Raw genomic sequence first — 22,602 nt, 5'->3', positions numbered from 1 at the left:
ATCTTCTCAGGGAATGACTTGAATGAATCATGACATGACATGACATGAATAGCTGTCATAAGGAGGCGGCAGAGCACTAGTGCCCCACACTTGCCCTTCTAACAGCACTCAACGCACAATTAACTTTCCACATTTATTGAGCACCCGTTATATATAAAAGACACGTATGATTGGCTGCTCTTAGTAAAGGGAAACATTGAAATAATCATTGCTTTAGAAGGTTCTCGAACATTTTCAGCACACACTGGAACAAACAGGTGAATTCCTTAGTCACTGAGAAAGCAGCATCTATTAACAAACAGGAATATCTTATCAGATATTGTAGGGCTTCCTCCTCTTAGGCAATCAGAATCTACAAACACAGTCCCTCAGTCCAGGCAGTATTTAAATCACTGCAGTATTAGAACACTTGGTTCCAGTCCTAGTTTTATTCTTAGCTTGGTAGATGACAAGCTTCTTTTATTGTCTCAATTCTTTTATTCCCATGATAAAATGTTTAATCTCATCCACTTCTCAATTCAGGTTAGGAAAATAGGACTATATACTTGGGTGTTACAAGCTGCCACAATTATGTATGCATTATGAAGTTTGAGAACAAAAAACTCTTTTAAATCTAAGAATTTCTAAATCTGGACTATTTAAAACTAGTCTTCAGTTTATGGTAGACTTAAGATTTTTAGTTTTTTTCCTTTTTCTTTTTTTAACCCCAATTTTCACTTAACACCACTTCTGTGATTTAACTGATAGCTTATTTCAGTTCACACCTGCTAGTTTTTCAGTCTAACTTAACCCAAAACAAAGGAGAAACATGATCAACCTGGATCAACCTGAGAAATCAAAAAGCGTAGTTAGTTCATACCAGGAATGAATTTGAGAGTATGATGACGGGGAGGAAAAAGGAAGTAATGAGGGAACAGATGAAAATAAAGAAAAGAAAGTCATGCTAAATTTATTAAAATGGCTCAGTTCAATCCAACAAGTGTTTTTTGGGTGCAAAGCATTACGCTCGTCTTTTTAGTGATGCCAAGATGAGCGAGACAGTCTTTGCCATTAAGGAGGCAGAAGTATGAGGTGAATTAAGAAGGGCCACAAGTTATTAAAATATCATGCAGAGTACATAAGGGAAATACAAGGAGAAAGTAAACTGACATTAAGGATGTTTTAATATGCCAGGGGCAGTCACATGTTAACTCACATATATTAACAAGCCTTCCAAAACTTCCAGGTAAGCTACAGGAGGATAGGTAACTTGTTCAAGATCATTTAAGCTAGAATGTCTATATTGGCTTCGTCTTCAACCCGGGTTCCAAAGCCTAGGCTCCTTTCAGAACACCATAGCTAAGGGGAAGCTCTAAGGAGGGGTGGGAGAGGATTAAGTTAGGCTGGAGATAACAAAGAGATCAGAAAAGGTATCCCAGACGGCTCGTGAGGCGGGCCTTGAAGATGAACCGGAGACTGGGCAGCCCCGTGGGAGGAAAAGGGAGGGGCTTTCTGCTAAGGAAGGAGTGAGGGCTACTGGCTGCTCTCCCAATCCTCCGGGTTGAGCAGTCGTCCGGTAGGTCCCCTCCCCGCCCCCCATCTTTTCCTTTGGGGTTTTTCAGCGTTCACCAATTTCACCTTTAGGGACGTGTGTTTTCTTTTTTCCCTTGAAATTTTAAACATCTCCATGTTTTAAAAGCGACCAGAGTCCCTTGTACGGTGGTGGGGGTCCGACCGGCGCCCCTGGCGCACCCCCTCTCTCCCACCTCCTCAGCCAGGCCGCCACCTGGGGAGTGGCGTTAGTCCCCGGGGAAGGGGGCTCTCTCCCGCCGGATTCTCGCCTGTGGGCGCCGACGTCGGAGGCCGGGTTGGGGCAGCCCCCGCGGCGGCGCGCATGGTTGGCGAGGGCGGGGCGGGGCGGGGCGGGGCGGGACCGGGCGGGACCGCGGGCGCACCTGCCCCGAGCGGCCGGGCCCGCGGCGGCTGCGCGGACAACGTCCCCCTTCCTCCCGTCCCGCCGTGTGTTTACGTGGAGACGAAGATGGCGGCGGCGGTGACGACGCTACCCGTGCGGCCGAAGACGGTCAGCCAGTGAGCGCCGAGACTAGTTCCACTCGGGCGAGGGGGAGCGCCTGGCCCAGCCCTGCTCCCCGGGCCGCGAAGCTTGCGGTCGCACCCCCGTGCGAACCGACCTTTCCGTTCCCGACCCCCTGCCTGTCTTCCCCCAGCCTTCCCTGCAGAAGCTATGGAGGACGAAGAGAGACAGAAGAAGCTGGAGGCTGGCAAAGCCAAGGTAAGAGAGCTGGAGGCCGCCCGGCCTGCGCTGGGAGGTGGTGGCTGGGAAGGGTTGGGAGGGGGCCTGGGAAGCGGAGATCTTAGCAGCCCTGGTGCGCCGCCTGGGGAGGGAGGTGCTGCAGGGTATGCGTTTCCCCCTCGCCTTCTCTCCCTTTTCCAACTGAAAAAGCCTGGTGATAAACTACCTAGCGGATACTTCCGTGATGATTGGGTGCTGTGTCTCCTTTCTCGTGAATGCCCAAATATTAAAAATCCCTCTTTTACTGTACTGCCATAAGCTGATATTTATTGCTTTTAAATCTCCAACGTTTCGCTTTTTTAGGGAGTTCTCTGGGTTGTGCAGGCATTGTGCTTTTCAGGGTGGGGATTTGGGGCCTTTCTTTATTCGGTAGGGGATTTGTACGCTCATCATCAGCTTGGCTTTCTTAGGTGGCACGCTGGCACTCTTGGGTGTGTGATTGGCCTGTGACAGCTGCCTCAGCCGTGGCTTGAGTGTGCCACAAGTGCCAGCTGTGAACTTGGCTTTAGGGCCGTTTTTAGAAGCATGGCTTTGTATGTTTGTGTTTGGAGGTCTTTGTCATGGCATGCGCTTTGTATTGTGTGGAATGTTAATGCAGTGTGTGAATGGAACTCCTGGGGACGCAAGGTTCCATATTCTAAGCAACACCTATAGAATTCCTGCTTTAAATAATTGAATTGTTTTATATATCTTGTTGAGTCCCAATGTGTGTATGAAAAACCCTGTAAAGCAAACAATGCAAAAGGTATTATTCACTGGGTTTCATGAAAAATTTAACACAGACAAAATATAAATTAAATAGAATATTTCTTTTAAAAATTACATGTTTGAGCATATTTTCTGTCTGGCCTCAAAGGCTCCCTTCCTCCCTATAATGAAATTACCGTTTTTAGACTATATTTTGTCTTATTAGAGATCACTGTTAGTAACCATAGTTGCACCTCAATTAAATTATAATATAGTTAACTGTTTCTTCTCTCTTCCTCACCTTCTCCTTCCTCCAAATAAACAAATAAACGAGACTGGGTCTGTGATTTCAGTAATCACTGAAGGGCCGTACTGCAGAGATACAGTGGTAGATGCTTAGCACAAGTTTCTTAAATGAATATAAACATATGAACTAGCTTCATATTACCTAAGGTCAAAGCGTGAGTGCTTGTATGTTATCGGGTAGATTATTATTTTAGGATCTATACATGGAAGGAGAAGGGAATCGAGGCATCTTTAGAAGCCCAAAGTTGCTAACATTTCTGCAGTCTGAGGGTCTGAGTGTGATCTGTGAATCCAAGAAAGTGGAGGTACAGTGTGCACCTCCTTCCAAAAGCATCGAAGTTCTGTTCTAATTAGACATTTTGTTTGTCTGTTTTTTACCTGAGAATTTTTACTGTCTGCCTCCAGAAGTATCTTTCCTAAGTATATGTGAAGCAGTCCAAAAAACATAGTTTACTTTGGACAGCACAGTTCATAATACAGGATTTATTTGAATTGCTTTGATTTGGCAAAAAATAATTCTAGGGCTTCCCTGGTGGCGCAGTGGTTGAGAGTCCGCCTGCTGATGCAGGGGACACGGGTTCGTGCCCCGGTCCGGGAAGATCCCACATGCCGCGGAGCGGCTAGGCCGGTGAGCCATGGCCGCTGAGCCTGTGCGTCCGGAGCCTGTGCTCCGCAGCGGGAGAGGCCACAACAGTGAGAGGCCCGTGTACCGCAAAAAAAAAAAAAAAAAAGAAAAAAATAAAAAAATAATAATAATTCTAGTTTCTTTGTGTGTATGTGTGTTTTTTGTTTTTCAAAATTCTGCCTATGGGATAAAAATCTTCTTTTAACATTCACTTTTATTGTAGAAGATTATCTTCTATAATAGATCCCAACTTTTCCAGTCAGAAATAAATCTGTGAGACATGTAAGGCAAGATATATTTGCTGGAGCATTGGTGACACAATATCAAAACACTGGAACAAACTTCAAAGACAATATTAGGAGAATCGTTTTCTAAACTATATTAATGTGATGGAATATTATTCAGCCGTTAAGGTTATGAAGACTGATAGGAACATGGAAAATAGAGTGAAAACAGCATCATCAAAAATAGTGTAGACATTACTTCATTTGTATAAATGTGTGCTTTTAGATTAGGACTTAAAAACTTTGGATTGTAAGTGTAAGGTCGTTCAGCAAACCTGTATCGAACTCCTGTTTTATACCAAGAGCCGGAGATAACAGAGGTGGTGATAGTCTCTGTTTTCATGTTGCTCAAAGTTTTGTGGGACGGACAGACACTGGGTAATAAGTAGAATGAGAGAGATGGTATAGTAGGATATTGGGCGAATTTTTTCATTTGGTAAAATGTGTTAAATGTTGCTACCTCATTTTTAAGACTGTTTTACAAAGAAGGCTCTTGATACTGATATTAATGCAGTCTAGCATAACATCTATCAGGTAGTAAGTACTCAGTAAATATTTGCTTAGTGAATGAATGAGCAGAATGACTATGAGTTGTTAATGGGTGCTACTTTACTAGCATGTTGTAATTTAATAACAGTATTCCACAGTTCTCTTAATTGGAAGTATCTTATTGCTGGCATTAGAAATCTCTTAAAATCATCATTTCTAAAACTTATTCAGATACTTGGTTCTCTAAATGTCTTGTTTGTTCATTGGACTTAAATATTGTATTTGATAGTCTAGTTTTACAAACCACAACTTGTAAATTTTTTACTTCGTGTTTGGTAAGCTGTTCATTGGAAAACTTCCTTTCTATATATCTATAAATGATCATTTTTTTTAAATGACCTGTCGTGTATACAGTATAGTATACTTTATAAAATGTGTTATACCAAGCAAAATCTGCAGCGATAGAATAAATTTTGATATATATAGCCATTAAAATAATTCTATAGAAACTTTCTCATTGGGGAAAATGCCCACAAATAATGCCAGATTAATAAAAATGTTACTGAAAAAAATGTATGTACATATTTATATATGAAGACACCTGAAAAAAAAATGCATCAAGATATAAATGATGGTTATCTCTGGGTGGTGGGTTATAGGCAATTTTAATTTTCTTTACACTTTTAGTATTTTCTAAATTTTCTGCAATGTATTTCTTTTATGACCAATAAAAATGTTTAAATGCCATTTTTAAAAACAATAAAAGCTTATCAAATATAGTATGTTGAATAACATGTTATATTTTATGATCATTTTACAGAAAAAGGAAAAGAGGCACAGAATAACTAGGTTTCCCAAGGGCACTGACATTAGTGTAGTCCTGGAACTATAATTCTTATTCCAGTGCTGCTTGCATTATATAGTTGGGATTCTATATTATTAGACATTTATAGATATCCTTTCTGACTTTGTAGTTCTTATCCTTTTTCTCTGTCAGTTCTCATTGCCACGAACATGCTTATCTTGCCTTGCTCCTTCTCCTCTGCCTCCTCCCCTAACTTGCTGTTTTAGATTTGCTGTGACTAGAGAACCCAGTAACTGAGCTTGATACAGTGGTTTGTAATAACCAAGCATTGATGGAGCCTGGTGAATGGGCTTTATGACAGCTTAGTTCTTCTGCTACCTGTTGGTTTTTTCGTTTGCTGTTGGGTCCTCAGCTACTTCCTCAGTGTTGATGTAGTAAGAAGCCTGACCCGTGGAAATGTGAGACATTTCTGCATTAAGTAAATATTTTCAGAGCTGGGCTAACCCCCCTGCAAGGTGCTGACAGGGACGGTACTACGTAGGCTGTCCTTGTGTTGATCCAAACTATTCTAACTTCACTTTAAATGACTTCATTTTTTCCCAAGTAAAATTATTTACAGTATTATGTAAAGAAAGTATTGTAATATTAGCTAACAAAATTAGAGGACAGTTATGTATTCAGTATAAAATTACTTCTGCAAATTCACCTTAGGTATACTTTTTAACATTCTGCTAATGTAGTAGAATTCAGTAAAACCAAAGTTTTTAATCAACTATTCAGCATTTTATATAATTGGCATTATTTGTTGAATAATTATTAAAAATTTTTGCCTATTGCATTCAGTAAATACTAATCATATGATTTTTATTTGTTTAATGAGCATTTTCAGTTTGGAAAGTAGTGCCAATTATATGCAAAAAAGGACGGTGCTCTGTGCAAGCTGTATATTAGGTTATTGATAACAGGACTTTTCAATTACTGTTTCCACTCAGATAGACAAAGTTAGTTATGGTGTACAATTGTTCTTTGCATATTTCAGACACAGTGCTCCACCACTAAGAAAGTTGCTCTCCATCCTTGTTTCTTTTCAACTTTCTAGATTTTAATTGTTATATGTGACATAGCTTGCTTAGCTTTCAAAGTGGATACAGGAGTTTGATACCATCAACATTTATTGCAACAGTGGTGCATTGTCTGTGACTTAAAAACTAATTCATGACCTTTAGGCTTTGTTGGAAGAAAAACAAAGCAAAACATGATTTTTAGATTATGAGCTTTAAGAGAGAATATGGAGGAAAGAATGGGCAGAACAGGTTTCTTGAAGTATGTATTGAAGAAAGGTTTTTAAGGCCATTCCAAGAAATGGCAGGAACAGGGATAGAGAAGTGGTTGGGTAAAAAAGATCCTTAAGATCCAATGAAGAGAGATTTGGCAAGGAGGTCTGTGGTGTCCTGTCAGTGAAACTGAAAGTCGAATGAGCACATGGAAAAGAGGAAGTGAAAAAGATAGGACATATCCAAGTGACTGGAATATGACAAGATTGGGGCAAAAATTATTTTCAAACAAAACACCTCTTATTTTTATATGTAAAAAAGTTTGTCGTAAGAACTAAACTGTGACCGTAAAATATTTATCTGTTATAGGCTACTGATTATTGAAATGTAAGTGAATTTCTTCTAATATGGAAGCTAAAAAAGGTTCTCATGGTAAATTGTTAAACATTAAATGATAAGGAACATTATTTATATTTATTTCTCAATTAATTTCCATTGAAATTGAATATCTTATTGCATTAGTTAGCATCTCTTTAAAAAGTTTAATTTGGAAAGCTTCAGAATTTTTTAAAGTTTCTTTATAAACTTATAAAGGTTGTTTTGCATCTGGGGCATGGCATCTATGTGTATTTATATGCTATTTGTCGTACAAGAACGGGCACTAGGTCTTTGGAGACATTTACTGGCTTATTTGTTCAACTAACAGTTTTGAACGCCTACAACTGCAGCTATGGACTTTTACTTGGCAAGCATTTATTTAAATTATCATGAGTCTGTGCCTTATTGTCTGTGCGAATAATCCTGTCACAGTCCATGACTCTTAGCAGGTGTTTTTGAAGAATAAATGCGGTAATGATTGAGAGCTTTTTGAGTTCTTCTGGTGCTAGATATAAAGAATCTATGATTTTTTTTTTTTTACTTGAGGTGGAAGTCATATAAAAATTAACCATCTGGGCCTCCCTGGTGGCGCAGTGGTTGAGAGTCCGCCTGCCAATGCAGGGGATACGGGTTCGTGCCCCGGTCTGGGAGGATCCCACATGCCGCAGAGCGGCTGGGCCCGTGAGCCATGGCCTCTGGGCCTGCGCATCCGGAGCCTGTGCTCCGCAACGAGAGAGGCCACAACAGTGAGAGGCCCGCATACCGCAAAAAGAAAAAAAAAAAAAAAAATTAACCATCTTAAAACAATTCAGAGGCATAACAGTTCAGCGTTGTACAACCACTTCTATCTAGTTCTGAAACATTTTTAATCATCCCAGAGTAAAGCCCTGTATCCATTAAGAAGATACTCTTCATTCCCTACTTCCCCCAGCCTCTAGCAACCGCCAGTCTGCTTTCTGTTTCTATCAGTTTACATATTCTACATATTTCATATAAATGTAATCATATACTGTTTGACCCTTAATGTCTGTTTTTTTGTTTTTTTTTTTTCACTGAGTATAATGTTTTCAAGGTTCATCAGTGTTATAGTATGTATCAGTTCTTCATTTCCTTTTATGGCTGAATAATGTTTTGTTGTATGTATATACCACATTTTGTTTATTTATTCATTGATGGGCATTTGAGTTGTTTCTACCTTATGGCTATTGTGAATAGTGCTGCTTTGAAGATTCGTATATAGTATTTGAGTACCAGTTTTCATTTCCCTTGGGTCTATATCTAGGAGGAGAATTTCTGGATCATAAGGTAATTCTATGTTTTTTGAGGAACCACCAAACTTTTTCCATAGTGCCTGTATCCATTCCCACCAGCAGTGTATGAGGGTTCTAATTTCTCCATATCCTCACCAACACTTATTGTTTTCCATTTTTTTAAAGTATATTTGTTTTATTTTTATTTTTGGCTGTGTTGTGTCTTCGTTGCTGCGCGCGGGCTTTCTCTAGTTGCAGCTGGTGGGGGCTACTCTCATTGAGGTGAGCGGGCTTCTCATTGCAGTGGCTTCTCTTGTTGCAGAGCACAGGCTCTGGTTGTGTGGGCTTCAGTAGTTGTGGCATGTGGGCTCAGTAGTTGTGGCTCGCGGGTTCTAGAGTGCAGGGTCAGTAGTGGTGGTGCACGGGCTTAGTTGCTCTGTGGCATGTGGGATCTTCCCGGACCCAGGCTCCAACCCGTGTCCTCTGCATTGGCAGGCAGATTCTTAACCACTGTGCCAGCAGGGAAGCCCCTCTATTTTTTTTTAATTATAGCTATTCTAGTGGGTGGGAAGTGGTATCTCATTTTGCTTTTGCTCTTTAATTTCCTAATGACTAAGGATGTTGAACATCTTTTCATGTGCTTATTGGCCATTTGTCTGTCTGTCTTTGGAGAAATGTCTATTCAAGTCCTTTGCCCATTTTTTAATTCTATTGTTACCAACTTCTTTTACATAATAGTACTGATTATTACTTATTATATTTATATTACATATATATTTATATACTGAGAGGGAGAGAGAGGGAGAAACATGCAGTCAGGCAGATGATGGAGAGAGGTAGAGAGAGATACACATCTCCATGGGATCATCTTCCATCTTTTTTTTAGGCCTTCTGGGCTATGCTGAAATTTAAACTGTTCCTTCCTTTGCATAAGTTCCTGGTAGTTTGATTAGAGCATAGTGCTAAAATTTGAATTCTGTGTGGGCCAGTGAGTCATTTCATTCCATAGCCAGTTGTTTTACAAGTGCATGCAGCTGGTTCCAGAGGCACCTATTGGGTTTTTTGCTTGACTATTACCAATCCATTTTCACTGTGGGAAAAAAACCCTAATCTTCTTTAGTAACAAAAAGACCTGCCATTTTCATATGTGAACACAATAGATCTGTACAGATACTTTACTGGTGTAAGATACTTTTCTTGTCATGTTGACTCCCCTTTTACTTCTAGAGTTTTTGTGGTCATGGTCACCAAAATATAACTTAGGATACTTAATGCTCATCTAGGTACACTGCATAAAGCTGTGGTCGATTTGCACGTGGATTTAATGCTGTTAAAAACAGAATTGTTCCAGAAGTGGTTTTGCCTAGGTTATTTATTTAAATCTATAGATTCTTTTGTACCATGAAAAATTCCTTCATCCTCTTTGTTTCATGAACAGTGTGGTGTTTGTTTTCAGTTGCCATCAGAGTTATGAGTCTTATTGTGGTTTGCTATTCACTGAGATTCTTATGTGGTCTAAAAGTTTCTCTGTAAGTCTAACTTTTTTTTCCTTTTAAGATATCATTTCTTAAAGCCCCCAAATTTACTTCTTTTCTTTTAAGACGTCATTTCTCAAAGCCCCCCAAATTATTAATTTTCACTAGTAAGAACTATACTAAACTATTCAAAATCCTAATCTATAAAGATTTGAATTTATAAATTGTATTAATTGAATAGGTTCTCTGGTTACAGAGCTCTGAAAAACTAACAGGGTATAAAGTCTAGAATCTCTTTCCTTCTTTTTCTTGATACTGAACACACAAAATTAGTAAACAAAATTCCTTGTTTACTAGGGCTCATTCATTGTGGGCTCTGATTAGACTGTATTTATTCCTCAGGGTTCTCACTTTTTCAAGTTGATACTGCCTTATTGTTTCCCCAGGGAAAATAGGGACAGGGACCAATTATAACTAAAAATATTCTTCAGATTTATGAAAAACCAAGTTTAATGTATGAAAGTGTGTAAGAGGATGCAGGGGAAAGAGATGCAGGGATTTGCGATGGGCATGGGGTGGTGATCTGAGTTAATTACTACACCATTTATGCTCTGTTGACTGTATGTATAAGTTGATTTCTAAAGTCAAATAAATAAGTAGATGCTCTAAAGAGCAAAGTATTAGAAAATGTGTAAAACCTGCATTAGCAAATATTTGCTGGGAGTTTATATATGAAATAATAGGTTTTGGCTGAAAGTTATAGAAACTTTTCAAAGATAACTTAAAATATTGGGAATATTTTAATGTAAAACCATCTACATTTGCCAAACATATTTAATTTTTAATTTGTATAAATTCCTCTTCTAATGAAAATATATGTCTGAGCATTTCTACTCCCTTTAACAAGAGAACTCTCACTTTTCCATTTTAACCAATAGCAATTTTTAGTAAAGTTTGAGAAAAAGAGAAGATAAGAATTTGGGATTATTTTTTAGGTGAGAAGAATATATATATTTTTTTTAATTAAAAGGGTGAAATGCAATATAAGTAATTTTAATAGGCATTGGTGTTTTAGTCTTGTGACAGAGAGTCTATATAGTCTTTTTTTCCTCTGTGATTTGGATTTAAAATTTTTAACGTTTGGGACTTCGCCAGTGGTGCAGTGGTTAAGAATCTGCCTGCCAGTGCAGGGGACACGGGTTCGATCCCTGGTCCGGGAAGATCCCACGTGCCACAGAGCAACTAAGCCTGTGTGCCACAACTACTGAGCCTGAACTCTAGAGCCCGCGAGCCACAACTACTGAGCCAGTGTGCCACAATTACTGAAGCCTGTGTGCCGTAGAGCCCACGTACAACTACTGAGCCCACATGCTGCAACTACTGAAACCCGCATGCTCCAGGGCCCACGTGCCACAACTGCTGAGCCTGCATGCTGCAGCTACTGAAACCTGCACGCCTAGAGCCCATGCTCCACAACAAGAGAAGCCACTGCAATGAGAAGCCCGTGCACCGCAAGGAAGAGTAGCTCCCGCTCACCACAACTAGAGAAAGCCCGCACACAGCAAAGACCCAACGCAGTCAAAAATAAATAACTAAATAAAAATTTTAATGTTCTTTTCTATCTTATGTGCCATCATATTTTTGAGGTTCAGTAGTTTATACCTATTGAGAAAGCATCTCAGTTGAAAACTAAAACCCTTTGAATTATTCTCAATTATCTTCCTGTGTCCTGTGTACTCATAACCCAATCCCATTAATTGTTTTTTATTCAGAATTTGTCTTCTACTTAGCCTTTTTCTTCCCATTTTAACACCACAACCCAATAGGCCCACATTATCTCACCTTCTATTTGGTTTCCCTGACTCACTCTCCTTTACCTTTCAGAGCCAACCAATCACCACATTCTGCTGACTTTACCTTCTAAATATTTCTTGATTTATCCCCACTTCTGTTTCTACCTCATTGTCTTTCACTTGGAGAGTGGGAAGGTTGACAGTGGAAGAAAGAAGAGTATGAATTTGTGATGATAGTAGCTACCAATTTTTGAGCACTTTCTAATGCTAGGCATTATGCTAAGCGTTTTACATTCATTTTCTTACTTAATCCTTATAACTATTCTAAGAGCTGTGGATACTGTTTCTATCCCTATTTCACAGGTGGAAAAACCAGAGAGGTTAAGTAATTTGCACAAAGTCATGGTGGCAGAACAAGGATTCAAACCCACTCTGACCTAAGAGATTGTGTTCTTAACTTCAGCCCTGCACTGACTAAACAGTGATCCTTGGTCACTGTTTAGGAGGTAGGATTGAGAGGCCTTGGTAATTGTTGTAAAGGGTAAGAGAGATGCTATGATCTGAATGTTCATTTCCCCCTAGAAATCATATGTAGCGATCGTACCCCCAAGGTGATTGTATTAGGAGGTGGCGCCTTTGGGAAATGACTAAGTCATGAGAGCAGAGCCTGGGATTACTGCCCTTACAAAAGAGAGATTCCTTTCCCCTTTCCACCATGTGAGGCTATAGCAAAACAATGGCCATCTGTGAACTAGAAAGTGGGCTCTCACCAGACACCAGATCTGCTGGTTCCCTGATCTTGGACTTACAGCCTCCAGAATGGTGAGAAATAGATTTCTGATGTTTATATGCCACCCAGTCTATGATATTTTGTTATAGTAGCCCAAACAGACTAAGATAAGGGAAGACTCTAGTTTTCTGACTTGAGCAACTTAAGAGATGTTGGTCTCTGAGATAGGGGAACATGGACAAATTTGGGGGAAGAGGATTTGAGTGAAATGGGTCTCTGAGATAGGAAATGTGGGCATTTTTGGAGGGTAACAAATATTTTAGTAAGATGAAGATGACTTTTGTTTTGGATACATTGAGTCAGAGGACATCCTAGAAGAGTGGCCCAGTGTAAAACTGAATATGAGTCTGTTCCTTTAAAAGGCCATGCTAGAGATAAATATTTGGCTTAAAGATACTGGCTGACACTCTGGGAGTGGGGAGTTCACTCAAGACGACGACTAAATGGGATGCATACTGAGAGGTGAATTCTGTGGAGACACCCATGTTTAAAAAACAGGTGGAGAAGTATCTGCAAAGGATACTGGATACAAACTGTTTACAAAGCTAGGAGGTGATGATGTCTGTGAGACTAAGGGGAGAGTTTCAAGTAAGAAGGAGTGGCCACTTGTCAAAAATGAGAAATCAAGTATGATGGAGACTTGAAAAGTGACCTTGAGCTTTAGCAACAGTTGGTGAGAAAGGGAAACGAAGAATTCAGATTACTGTGGGATGGAGAATGAATGTGAATCAGGAAAGGGTGGTGAATGCTACCTACTTTTTCAAAGATTTTTTTGTGAAAAGCAGTATAATAGTAGTGGTTATGAGCTTGGACTAGATGAGATAGTCTGGGATCAAATTCTGGCTCTGCAGTTTATTAGCTTTGTGACTTCAGGCAAGTTTTTTAAACTTCTCAGTACTTGTTTCCCATCTGGAAAATGAGAAGAATAATAGTACCTGCTTTGGGGTTGTTGTGAGGATTCAACTAATACATATAAAGCTCGTAGAAGATGGTCAGTTATAAAAACTTTTCAAGAAGTGTTAGCCATCATCATCATTATTCTCATGCTGGAAAACTAGATTGGGGAAATAGGCTGGGATCAGATAATGAGGAGCCATGTGTGTTAGTTGAGACAGTATGGATTTTATCCTAAAAGTAGCCAAAAACTGTCAAAGAATGTATATTTGACATGTTTAACCTTTGAAAAGGGTTACGGTTTTCCAAAAAACATATCCCATATTCAGGTAGGTATGCTGCCACCAGGTGGCAGGTATATGTTATTGCTATACAGATGAAGCAGTGAAACCATTAGTTTTTGGGGTTTTTTAATATAAAATACTGACTGATTCAAATAGCTCAATGTAAGCACCCTACTTCTAGCAGGGCACTTTGTTCCCAAAAAACTGATTAGCTAAGTGAAGGAGAGAAAAAGAGCGTTATAGTAACGATAGAGAGATTTCAAAGGAAGCTAAGAGAAGTATAGTTGGGCCTCATGGGAAACAGAACAGCCATTTGGAACCAATGCCATTCTCTCTATCATCCCTTATTTCACTTTCACAATATCTGATGCTCCTCTCTTTGCAGATCAGCTTCTTTTGCTTGTACATCAGTTTGCACATGACCAAAAATTAAGGATGAATGCCCAAATTTGTTCTATTCAATGGAATTGTTTCCCACTATAGACACTTAAAAAAAAGTGGGGGGGGGAGAAAAATTATTTAAATAGTGCAAGCAAATCAATTCAGAGAGTAAGCATCTAGCTTAGTGGTTCCCAAACTTTGCTGCACATTAGACGCCTCTGGAAAGATTTAAACAATTTCAAAGCCTAAGTCACACTCCAACCCCAAATCAGAAGGTCTGAGGTGCAATCCAGGACTCACTATTTTTTAAAGATCCTCAATGTGCAGTAAAGTTTGGGACCCACTGACATAGCTAATTTGTGTGATTCTGCAAAACTAGGTGATTATACATCATGAACTCTTATATGCCAGCTACTTTACTTGATGTGCAACTAAAGAAGTAAGGATGATGTCATCAGAAGGAAAACTGGCTGTGCTGAATACGCAAAAAAAATATTTTAGTCTGCAACATAACTAGTAGGTTGATAACATAAATGTACTTTATGGGTGAGTTTAGGGATATTTATATGATTATTGCATCATGCACTGATTTTCAAATCCTTCAATAAGATTCATCTCCCCTCTGTTACTTTCTGGACATCTTTTCTAACTCTTTGTTCCCTAATTCCAAGAGAAGAATCTAATCAACTGCCTTTTTTTCTCATCACACTAGACTGGGAGGAGCAGCTGGGGTGTCCTGTATGGTAGGAGCTATGAGCACTGGCCAGTTTCCTCAGCAGGAAGTTCTAAATACATACTTTAAAAATACTTAAATATGTTTCACCTGAAAAAGAATACATATAAAATATATAGATAAGAAAAATGATTTTTTTAAAATGACCTCTATGCCTGTCACCCAGTTTAAGAAATAGACACATTCAAATACATTTGAAATCTTTCCCAATCTAATCCCACCCCTTCTCTACCTAAGGTAACTACAATTCTGAATTTTCTTTATCAGTGCCTTGCTTTTCTGTACCACATATGTTTACATAATATATTAGTTTTGCTGTTTTTGAACTTAATGGTATCATATTATAAGCAGTATTCAATGCGTTTCTTTTTGTTCAGTATTATGTAAAGATGTTCACACCTGCATACTATTCCATTATAGGAATTTACCTCATTTAGCATTCTCATATCAATGAGCATTTGGGTTGTTTCCAGTTTTTCTGTTACAAACACTGGTGCTGTGTTAACTTTTGCCCATTTTCCAATGCACATGCCAAGGGCCTAGAGGTGTGCAGAGATCATAATCCCACAGTCCTTCAGTCCTCGGGGAGTAGTGAGTGTGCTGTGGAATGAGGTAGGAAGAGGAAGCAAAACCAAAGCCAACTTACATTTATGTGTTTATTATACACCCAGTTTCATCACAGATGATCTCTGACAGATCATTGGAGCTGTTGATGGGTACTGGATATCTGACAGGATGGGCCATTGAAGTGACCAGATACAGCAGTTCTTTTATTTTTTAAGTCGATATTTCCTGCAAAAAAAAATATGCGTATAAGAGAGAATACTATTCTATTATCTGTGGCTTATAAATGAACAAACCTCAGATGATAAGCTGGCATGTATTTTTGCTGCTGAGGGTGATAGCATCTGTTACAGATATACCTTGTTTTAGGGATTCTCCTTTACATGAACTGCTATTTATTTGTTTATTTTTGATGAGATTAAGCTTTATACTGTGCAGAAACTAGGTAAGGTTGGGGCAAAGTGCCATCCTTCTCACCGTTCAGTGTTAGCAGTAAATGAGGTGACAGTGAAATGAAACAGAAGTTGGTGGCATCTGGACAGGGAGGTGTAATAATCTGTCAGTCTTAGCAGTTATGCCTATGGGATGTCTGGAGAGGGTGTGTGGAGAGGCTGATGAAAGACGCCAGGCCCCAGGACAGCATAATTCCTGGGACTTCTGCCTTATTTCTGTCTTTTGGGATGAGATTTTTGGTAGATGTGTGGTTGTATTATATCCTTTTAAAAATAGTGATATTAACATATGGGCCCATAGTTTTATTAGTGAATATTCTTTACAGATCTTTGGGGAAGGGAGGGAGGCAGTGAAAATCTTTCAGAAAAGAAAACAATTACCCATAGTCTCATAACCTACAAGTAATCACTATTAACAGTTTGTTCATTCTTTTGTTTCTATGTATATTTTTAAACTTAGCTTGAATCATACTCTGCATGCAGTTTTGGCCTCTTTTCTCCCCCAGCTTTATGTTGAGAGCATTTTCCCACATTAAATTTTTTTGGAAAGCATTATCTTTGACAGGTACATAATATTACGTTGTATGGTTGTACAGTAATGTAACCATGGACCTGATATATCATTTTAATTTTTTTTTTAGAAACTATACAGGTATTCTGAAGTTCTGAGGAATAAGCCTAAAATTATTGCTTATGGTTCCTCTTTTCTGTAAAAAAAAAAAAAATCTTTTTTTTCACTCAACAAATTTTTATTGAGAACCTATATGCAGGCACTATTCGAGACTTAGAGTATTACATAGGCTTTGATTTTGATTAAAAATCCCTGCCCTCCTGGAGCATATCTTCTAGTTATTTGTTCTGCAATGATAATTTGACTTCATATACTTCTTATAGTAACATGAGCCTAAAACAGTATTTTGATAATTTTATATACTTAGAAGTGATTTGTTCTAAACACTATACTGTAATCATTCCACTTTTTATTCTATATCTTTTTTCATTTGGGATCATTTAGTAATAGATACTGTTTATTGAGCTGTTTTTTCAAGCAACAGTTAAAAAGAAACTTTGTTATAATGTAGAAGTCTAGTTTTTCTTCTACATAATTAAGTGAGAGTATGGGGAAGAAAAAGGGAAAGGAACAGTTGGAAAAAACTTTTCCAATTTAAGCATTAAAAGCTGGAAGAAATTTTATTGATTGATTGACATATAATTGATCTATAATATTATTTTCAAGTGTACAACATAGAGATTTAATATTTTTATAGGTTATACTCCATTTAAAGTTATTATAAAATATAGGCTATATTCCCTGTGCTGTACAGTATATCCTTGTACCTTACTTATAATATTTTTTTTTTTTTTTTTTTTTTTGCTGTACGCGGGCCTCTCACTGTTGTGGCCTCTCCCGTTGCAGAGCACAGGCTCCGGACGCGCACGGGCCCAGCCGCTCCGTGGCATGTGGGATCTTCCCAGACCGGGGCACGAGCCCGTGCCCCCTGCATCGGCAGGCGGACTCTCAACCACTGCGCCACCAGGGAGGCCCACTTATAATATTTTATACATAGTAGTTTGTACCTCTTAATCCCCTACCACTGTATCTTGCCCCTTGCCCCACTGGTAACCACTAGTTTGTTCTCTATATCTGAGTCTGTTTCTGTTTTGTTATATTCATTTGTTTGTTCTATTTTTTTAGATTCCACATATAAGTGAAAGCATACAGTATTTGCCTTTCTCTGTCTGACTTATTTCAGTAAGCATAAAACCCTCTGGTCCATCCATGTTGATACAAATGGCAGAAGTTCATTCTTTTTTATGGCTGAGTAATATTCCATTGTATGTATACCACATTTTCTTTATCCATTCATCTGTTGATGGACACTTAGGTTGCTTCCATATGTTGGCTATTGTAAATAATACTGTGAACATTGGGGTGCATGTATCTTTTTGAATTAGTGTTTTTGTTTTCTTAGGATATATCACCTAGGAGTGGACTTGCTGGATCATATGGTAAAACTGAAAGAAGCTTTAAGAGATCCTTCTAATCCTCCTCTTCATTGTACAGTTGAAAAAACTGAGTTCTCTTGAGGTTAAGGGGCTTGTCCAGTGTCACATAGCTAGCTTATTAGAGTCTCTGTAAACACAACAGTCCAGTACTCTAATATATGTAATCCATATTCTTTTTGAAACATTATTTTCGCTCAAAAAATATTTGGGCTTACTATGTGCCAGACAATGAAATGTGTTAAAATTTGCAAAATTAAGGTAACTTTTTCAGTTCGAGAGTCTATTTTCTTCTTAGACTTAAAAGTGTTCCAAAACGTTAAGAAAAATTCTGCATTGAATGAGGTTGTAGGATATAAATAAGACTGCTGGATCCATAAGGGAAAGTCCTGTGGTCTTTTCCATATCTGATTTCCTCGGGTCTATTTGGCACTGTTATTTTCCAACAGTTTGTATTTTGTCATATCGTTGGAAAATATTCTTCAGAGCATCTTTAAAGTGTTGCTTTTGTCTTCTTTGTTTTCAGTTGCCCTACTTCAGCTCTACATACAAATTGTGTTTGGGTCAACTGTGTTATTCTTCTGTGTTTTCATAGTTAGGTCCCTGAAGTTTTGTTGTAATAGCTTGTACAGCATTCTTGTTCAACATTCATTAGGGAATATCACAAAGGTAAAGGCTTCACAGACAGGTACAAATAGTTACATAATTAGAATTAGGATTTCTTAAATTTTCTACAGTAAAAACAGCTACTTACAGCTGCTTTTGAAGACTAGAGAAAGTAGATAACATTTTAAAAATATTTTATAATTTCTTGGTGTATGTGTGTGTTGTGTGTGTGTTTTTTCCCTAGTGTTGTCAAAAAAATATTTGTTTTGGTGATTTCATGCCTTTAAACTTCATGTTCTAGATTTAATGTTAGTGTTTTTAAGTTTAATGACAAATGAAGGAAAAGAGCTCAGAATGCATGGAATGCAAATTGGTATAATGGAAAGAATACTGGATTTGGAGTCAGATGTTCTTGTTATATTTTGCTACTTTTGGGCAAGTAACTCATATTTGTCTTCAAATCTCAGCTTCCACATTCTTTTCTCAGTATTTCATGACTTCTCCCTTACATTCCCATTCAAATTAAGTCTTTCTATTTTAGACTTTTTTTAGTACCTATACTTTTTCTTCAAAGCACTTTTTGTCTCTTGAAATGATATATTTCTGTATTTGTCCATATTTGTTTAATTTTTTTTCTTCCTAACTGGATTACAATTCAGAGGAGTAGGGTTTGTATCTGTTTCATTACTACCTACCCTGCACAGGGCAGACACATGATAATTTATTCCATAAACTCAATATTTATTCCATAAACACAATAAATATTTTTTAAATAAATGAACTACTCACTACTGTCTGTCATATGCCAAGATACTTCCTTCACAGCTGTAAAACTCTACAACCACACCTCTTACAGAAAGCCTTTTTTGAGAAAATCAGGACAAGAGAAGTTCCCGTACTAGCTCCTTAAAGATATATAGGACTGTTGAGTTTACAAAATTGTACACTAACTTTTACCTTGTTTCTCACAACTCAATGAAATATTAGGCTGGCTTAGACTAAAAGATCCTACTGTTAAGACAGTGTATTTCGACTCATGTCTAGCTTTGTGCCTGACACATAAACACCTGATGAACTCTCAAGACACAAAACAGATTCCAGTTAGTACTTTTATTGAAGTGACATTATAAAAACTTGGCATTTTTTACAGCATTAAAAAAATTCCTTGTTTTATTGAGAATGATCATTTATAAATAAATATTGAGTTTATGAAATAAATTATTAGTCATTTTTATTTAATTATTTATTCGTGTTCTGGTCAGGGTAAGACATTTGCTTGAGATCTGAATTAGTTTTGAAAGACAAGGGTATATGGACATATCTTTCCAGTAAATCTTGCAGCTATTTCCGTGCCTGCATATGTTAACATTTTTATAATTGGCTTCCAAATGACAAACACAGATGTCTGTAGTCTGAATTTCCAGCATGTTTTAGAATAAATGTTTTTCCAGTAATTTAAAATGTACCATTGCAGTATCAAATGATTAGCTAATTGAATAGAGTTTCTGATTTTTGCTTATCTGCCAGCTTGCCATTTTTCAGATTTAAAATAAAAATAGATAGCTATTTATGATGTGATTACGATGTGATTTTGTTCCTTTTCTCATGTTTTTACAAAACAGAACTCTTCCTAAAAAGCTATTATGGGCATTGTTTTTCTGAGAATTTAATTTTGTCATTTGCTTAGTTTTTCTGTTTATTTGTTTTGCCTAGTGGGGTAGAGAGATTATGGTGAGAGGGAATATTTTATGTTTTAATTCATTTAATTGCCACTTTGAATTCTGAGACCATGGAACTTTTTTAGATAGTGGAATTAGATATGCCAGTTTATCATCTTAGTTCTTAGGTTCTGTGGAACAGTGCTTAAAATTATTGCTTAATGTTAACTTTTCTATAAAAGGTATGTTATCTTTTTCACTCATCATGTATTTATTGAGTACTGTTCTAGATTTTGAATATATAGCAGTGAACAAAAGTTCTTACATTCATGGAGTTTACCTTCTGGTTAATTGTTCTGAAAAAATAATATGACTTCATGTAATCAATAACATAGGCCTGAAACAATGTCTTGGTAATTTTATGTCCTTAGAAGTGATTAATTCTAAACACTATAATAGAACTATTCTCTCTTTTTTTTTTTTTTTTTAACAGCTGCGTTGCATCTTCTTTGCAGCGCGCAGGCTTTCTCTAGTTGCGGCGAGCAGGGGCTACTCTTCACTGTGGTGTGTGGGCTTCTCATTGCAGTGCCTTCTCTTGTTGCAGAGCACAGGCTTTAGGCCTGCGGGCTTCAGTAGTTGTGGCACACAGGCTTCGTAGTTGTGGCTCGTGGGCTCTAGAGCGCAGGCTCAGTAGTTGTGGTGCATGGGCTTAGTTGCTCTGCGGCATGTGGGATCTTCCTGGACCAGGGCTCGAACCCTTGTCCCCTGCATTATCAGGCAGTTTCTTAACCACTGCGCCACCAAGGAAGTCCCTATTCTACTTTTTTTTTTTTTGCGGTACGCGGGCCTCTCACTGTTGTGGTCTCTCCCGTTGCGGAGCACAGGCTCCGGACGCGCAGGCTTAGCGGCCATGGCTCTCGGGCCTAGCTGCTCTGCGGCATGTGGGATCTTCCCGGACCAGGGCACGAACCCGTGTCCCCTGCATCGGCAGGAGGACTCTCAACCACTGCGCCACCAGGGAAGCCCCCCTATTCTACTTTTTATTCCATATCTATTATTAACCTTTTCATTGGGTTCATTTAATAATGGATACTGTTGTCTCAGGCAACGGGTTTTTTGTTTGTTTTTTTAAATCAGTCTTTTTATAGTACAGGATTTTAGTTTTCTCTTTTGTTATGTATTTGTACATATAAATAAATATTAAATATAAATTATATATCCTAACAGAGTTGGAATTTTAAACAAAATCTTCATCATTGTCCTGATATCCGCTGCTGTCTGAATATATTTTTAAATCTTAAGAATGTCATTAACATTTTTTCGCTTTTGCATTCTTTCTGAGGGATCGATTTAAAATGATGTCCCTAGACTTTTGATTCTATTTACAGATAATATTTAATAGTGTTTCAGTTGGTTTATTTTTAAGAATGAATTTGCTCTCCAAAGTAGTTTAAATGCATTCCAGCAGCTTAATAATGTACAAATAGAGGCAACTGGTCTTGCATCTGTTCCTTAAGCAGATAGTAGAATAACTGACTAGTTGCTGATCAACTGGGGAAGAAATTTAAATGTGATATATTTTTATATAGCAAGGTCAGTGATTAGATATTTCTGACATTAATTAGACACCTTTATTAAGTAAACAATACACATCTATAAACTTTTCTTCATTTACAGCAGACAAAAGTATAATATATGCTGTATGTTATTCTATAGATTCTAGTATTTGTCACGTATTTTGATAGTTAATGATATCAACATCATCAAGATTGCTTTAATCCTTCATATCATAAGACATTTACTGGCCGTCTTTGTAATTGGTCTAATTTATATATTAATATGTTTGTATATTTCCTCTTTTTAAGGCACAAAGGGCTTATACCTGTTCTTATGCTTTTGTTTCTCTCAGAATGACTGAGTTCAAATTAAATTTAGGAATTGGTAGTTAATAGTTGCTTCATATAAAATTTGGAAAATTTATGCACCAAAAAGGAAATTTCAAGTGAGCATAAGGAAAAATACCTGTAATCCTAAATCCAGAGACAGACCAAAGTTGTTATGGTTATATTCTTCCAGAATTTATCCATGCCTCTGTGTAGAATGTTATTAAAATTTAAGATAGGTATAATTGTTGAAGGCTGTGAGCCTGAGGCCTGCCTTATCTTTGTTAAAAGAGATGCACTTAATTTTCCTTTTACTAAAAAAGGTTATATTGCAATATTATACCTAATGTTGTATATAAACATTTATATTAATAATGGTTTACATTAATATTTTTAATATTAATAATGGTTTGCATTAGTATTATTTTAATTGAATTAATCTAGTGTTGCCCAAAATATATTATCCATACTTCTGATATAGGTAGTGATGAGATATTTTAGGTGATATCCTGATCCAGTATTAAATAACAGTGGATAGTATTGTAAAAAAAAAAGCTATTACTTTTCCAGGTTTCTTTAACCAGGTTTCTTACAAGCCAAAAGTCTGATACTTATAGATCCTTAGCACCCCTCTAACACTTCCCTGTTTCTTTTAGAACCATCAGCAATATATCTAGCTAAAATTTTAATAATA

General features: G+C 37.6%; 1 protein-coding gene across 7 annotated transcripts in view; it reads left to right on the top strand.

Moving 5' to 3' along the window:
* The first annotated feature begins 1,945 nt into the window (after window positions 1-1,945).
* The window catches only part of AKAP9 (A-kinase anchoring protein 9), a 150,828-nt gene continuing 130,171 nt past the window's right edge, over window positions 1,946-22,602 (top strand). For all 7 annotated transcript variants that reach the window (XM_060108824.1, XM_060108825.1, XM_060108820.1 and 4 more), the window contains exon 1: window positions 1,946-2,272. In XM_060108824.1, coding sequence (XP_059964807.1) covers window positions 2,225-2,272 — 48 coding nt within the window. In that variant the 5' untranslated portion in view covers window positions 1,946-2,224. The remainder of the gene's footprint in view (window positions 2,273-22,602) is intronic.

This window comes from Mesoplodon densirostris, chromosome 9, assembly GCF_025265405.1.
Source record: "Mesoplodon densirostris isolate mMesDen1 chromosome 9, mMesDen1 primary haplotype, whole genome shotgun sequence".
Taxonomy (NCBI): domain Eukaryota; kingdom Metazoa; phylum Chordata; class Mammalia; order Artiodactyla; family Ziphiidae; genus Mesoplodon; species Mesoplodon densirostris.
Note: the sequence above shows the minus strand (reverse complement) of the source record. Positions and strands in the feature narration are given on the sequence as shown.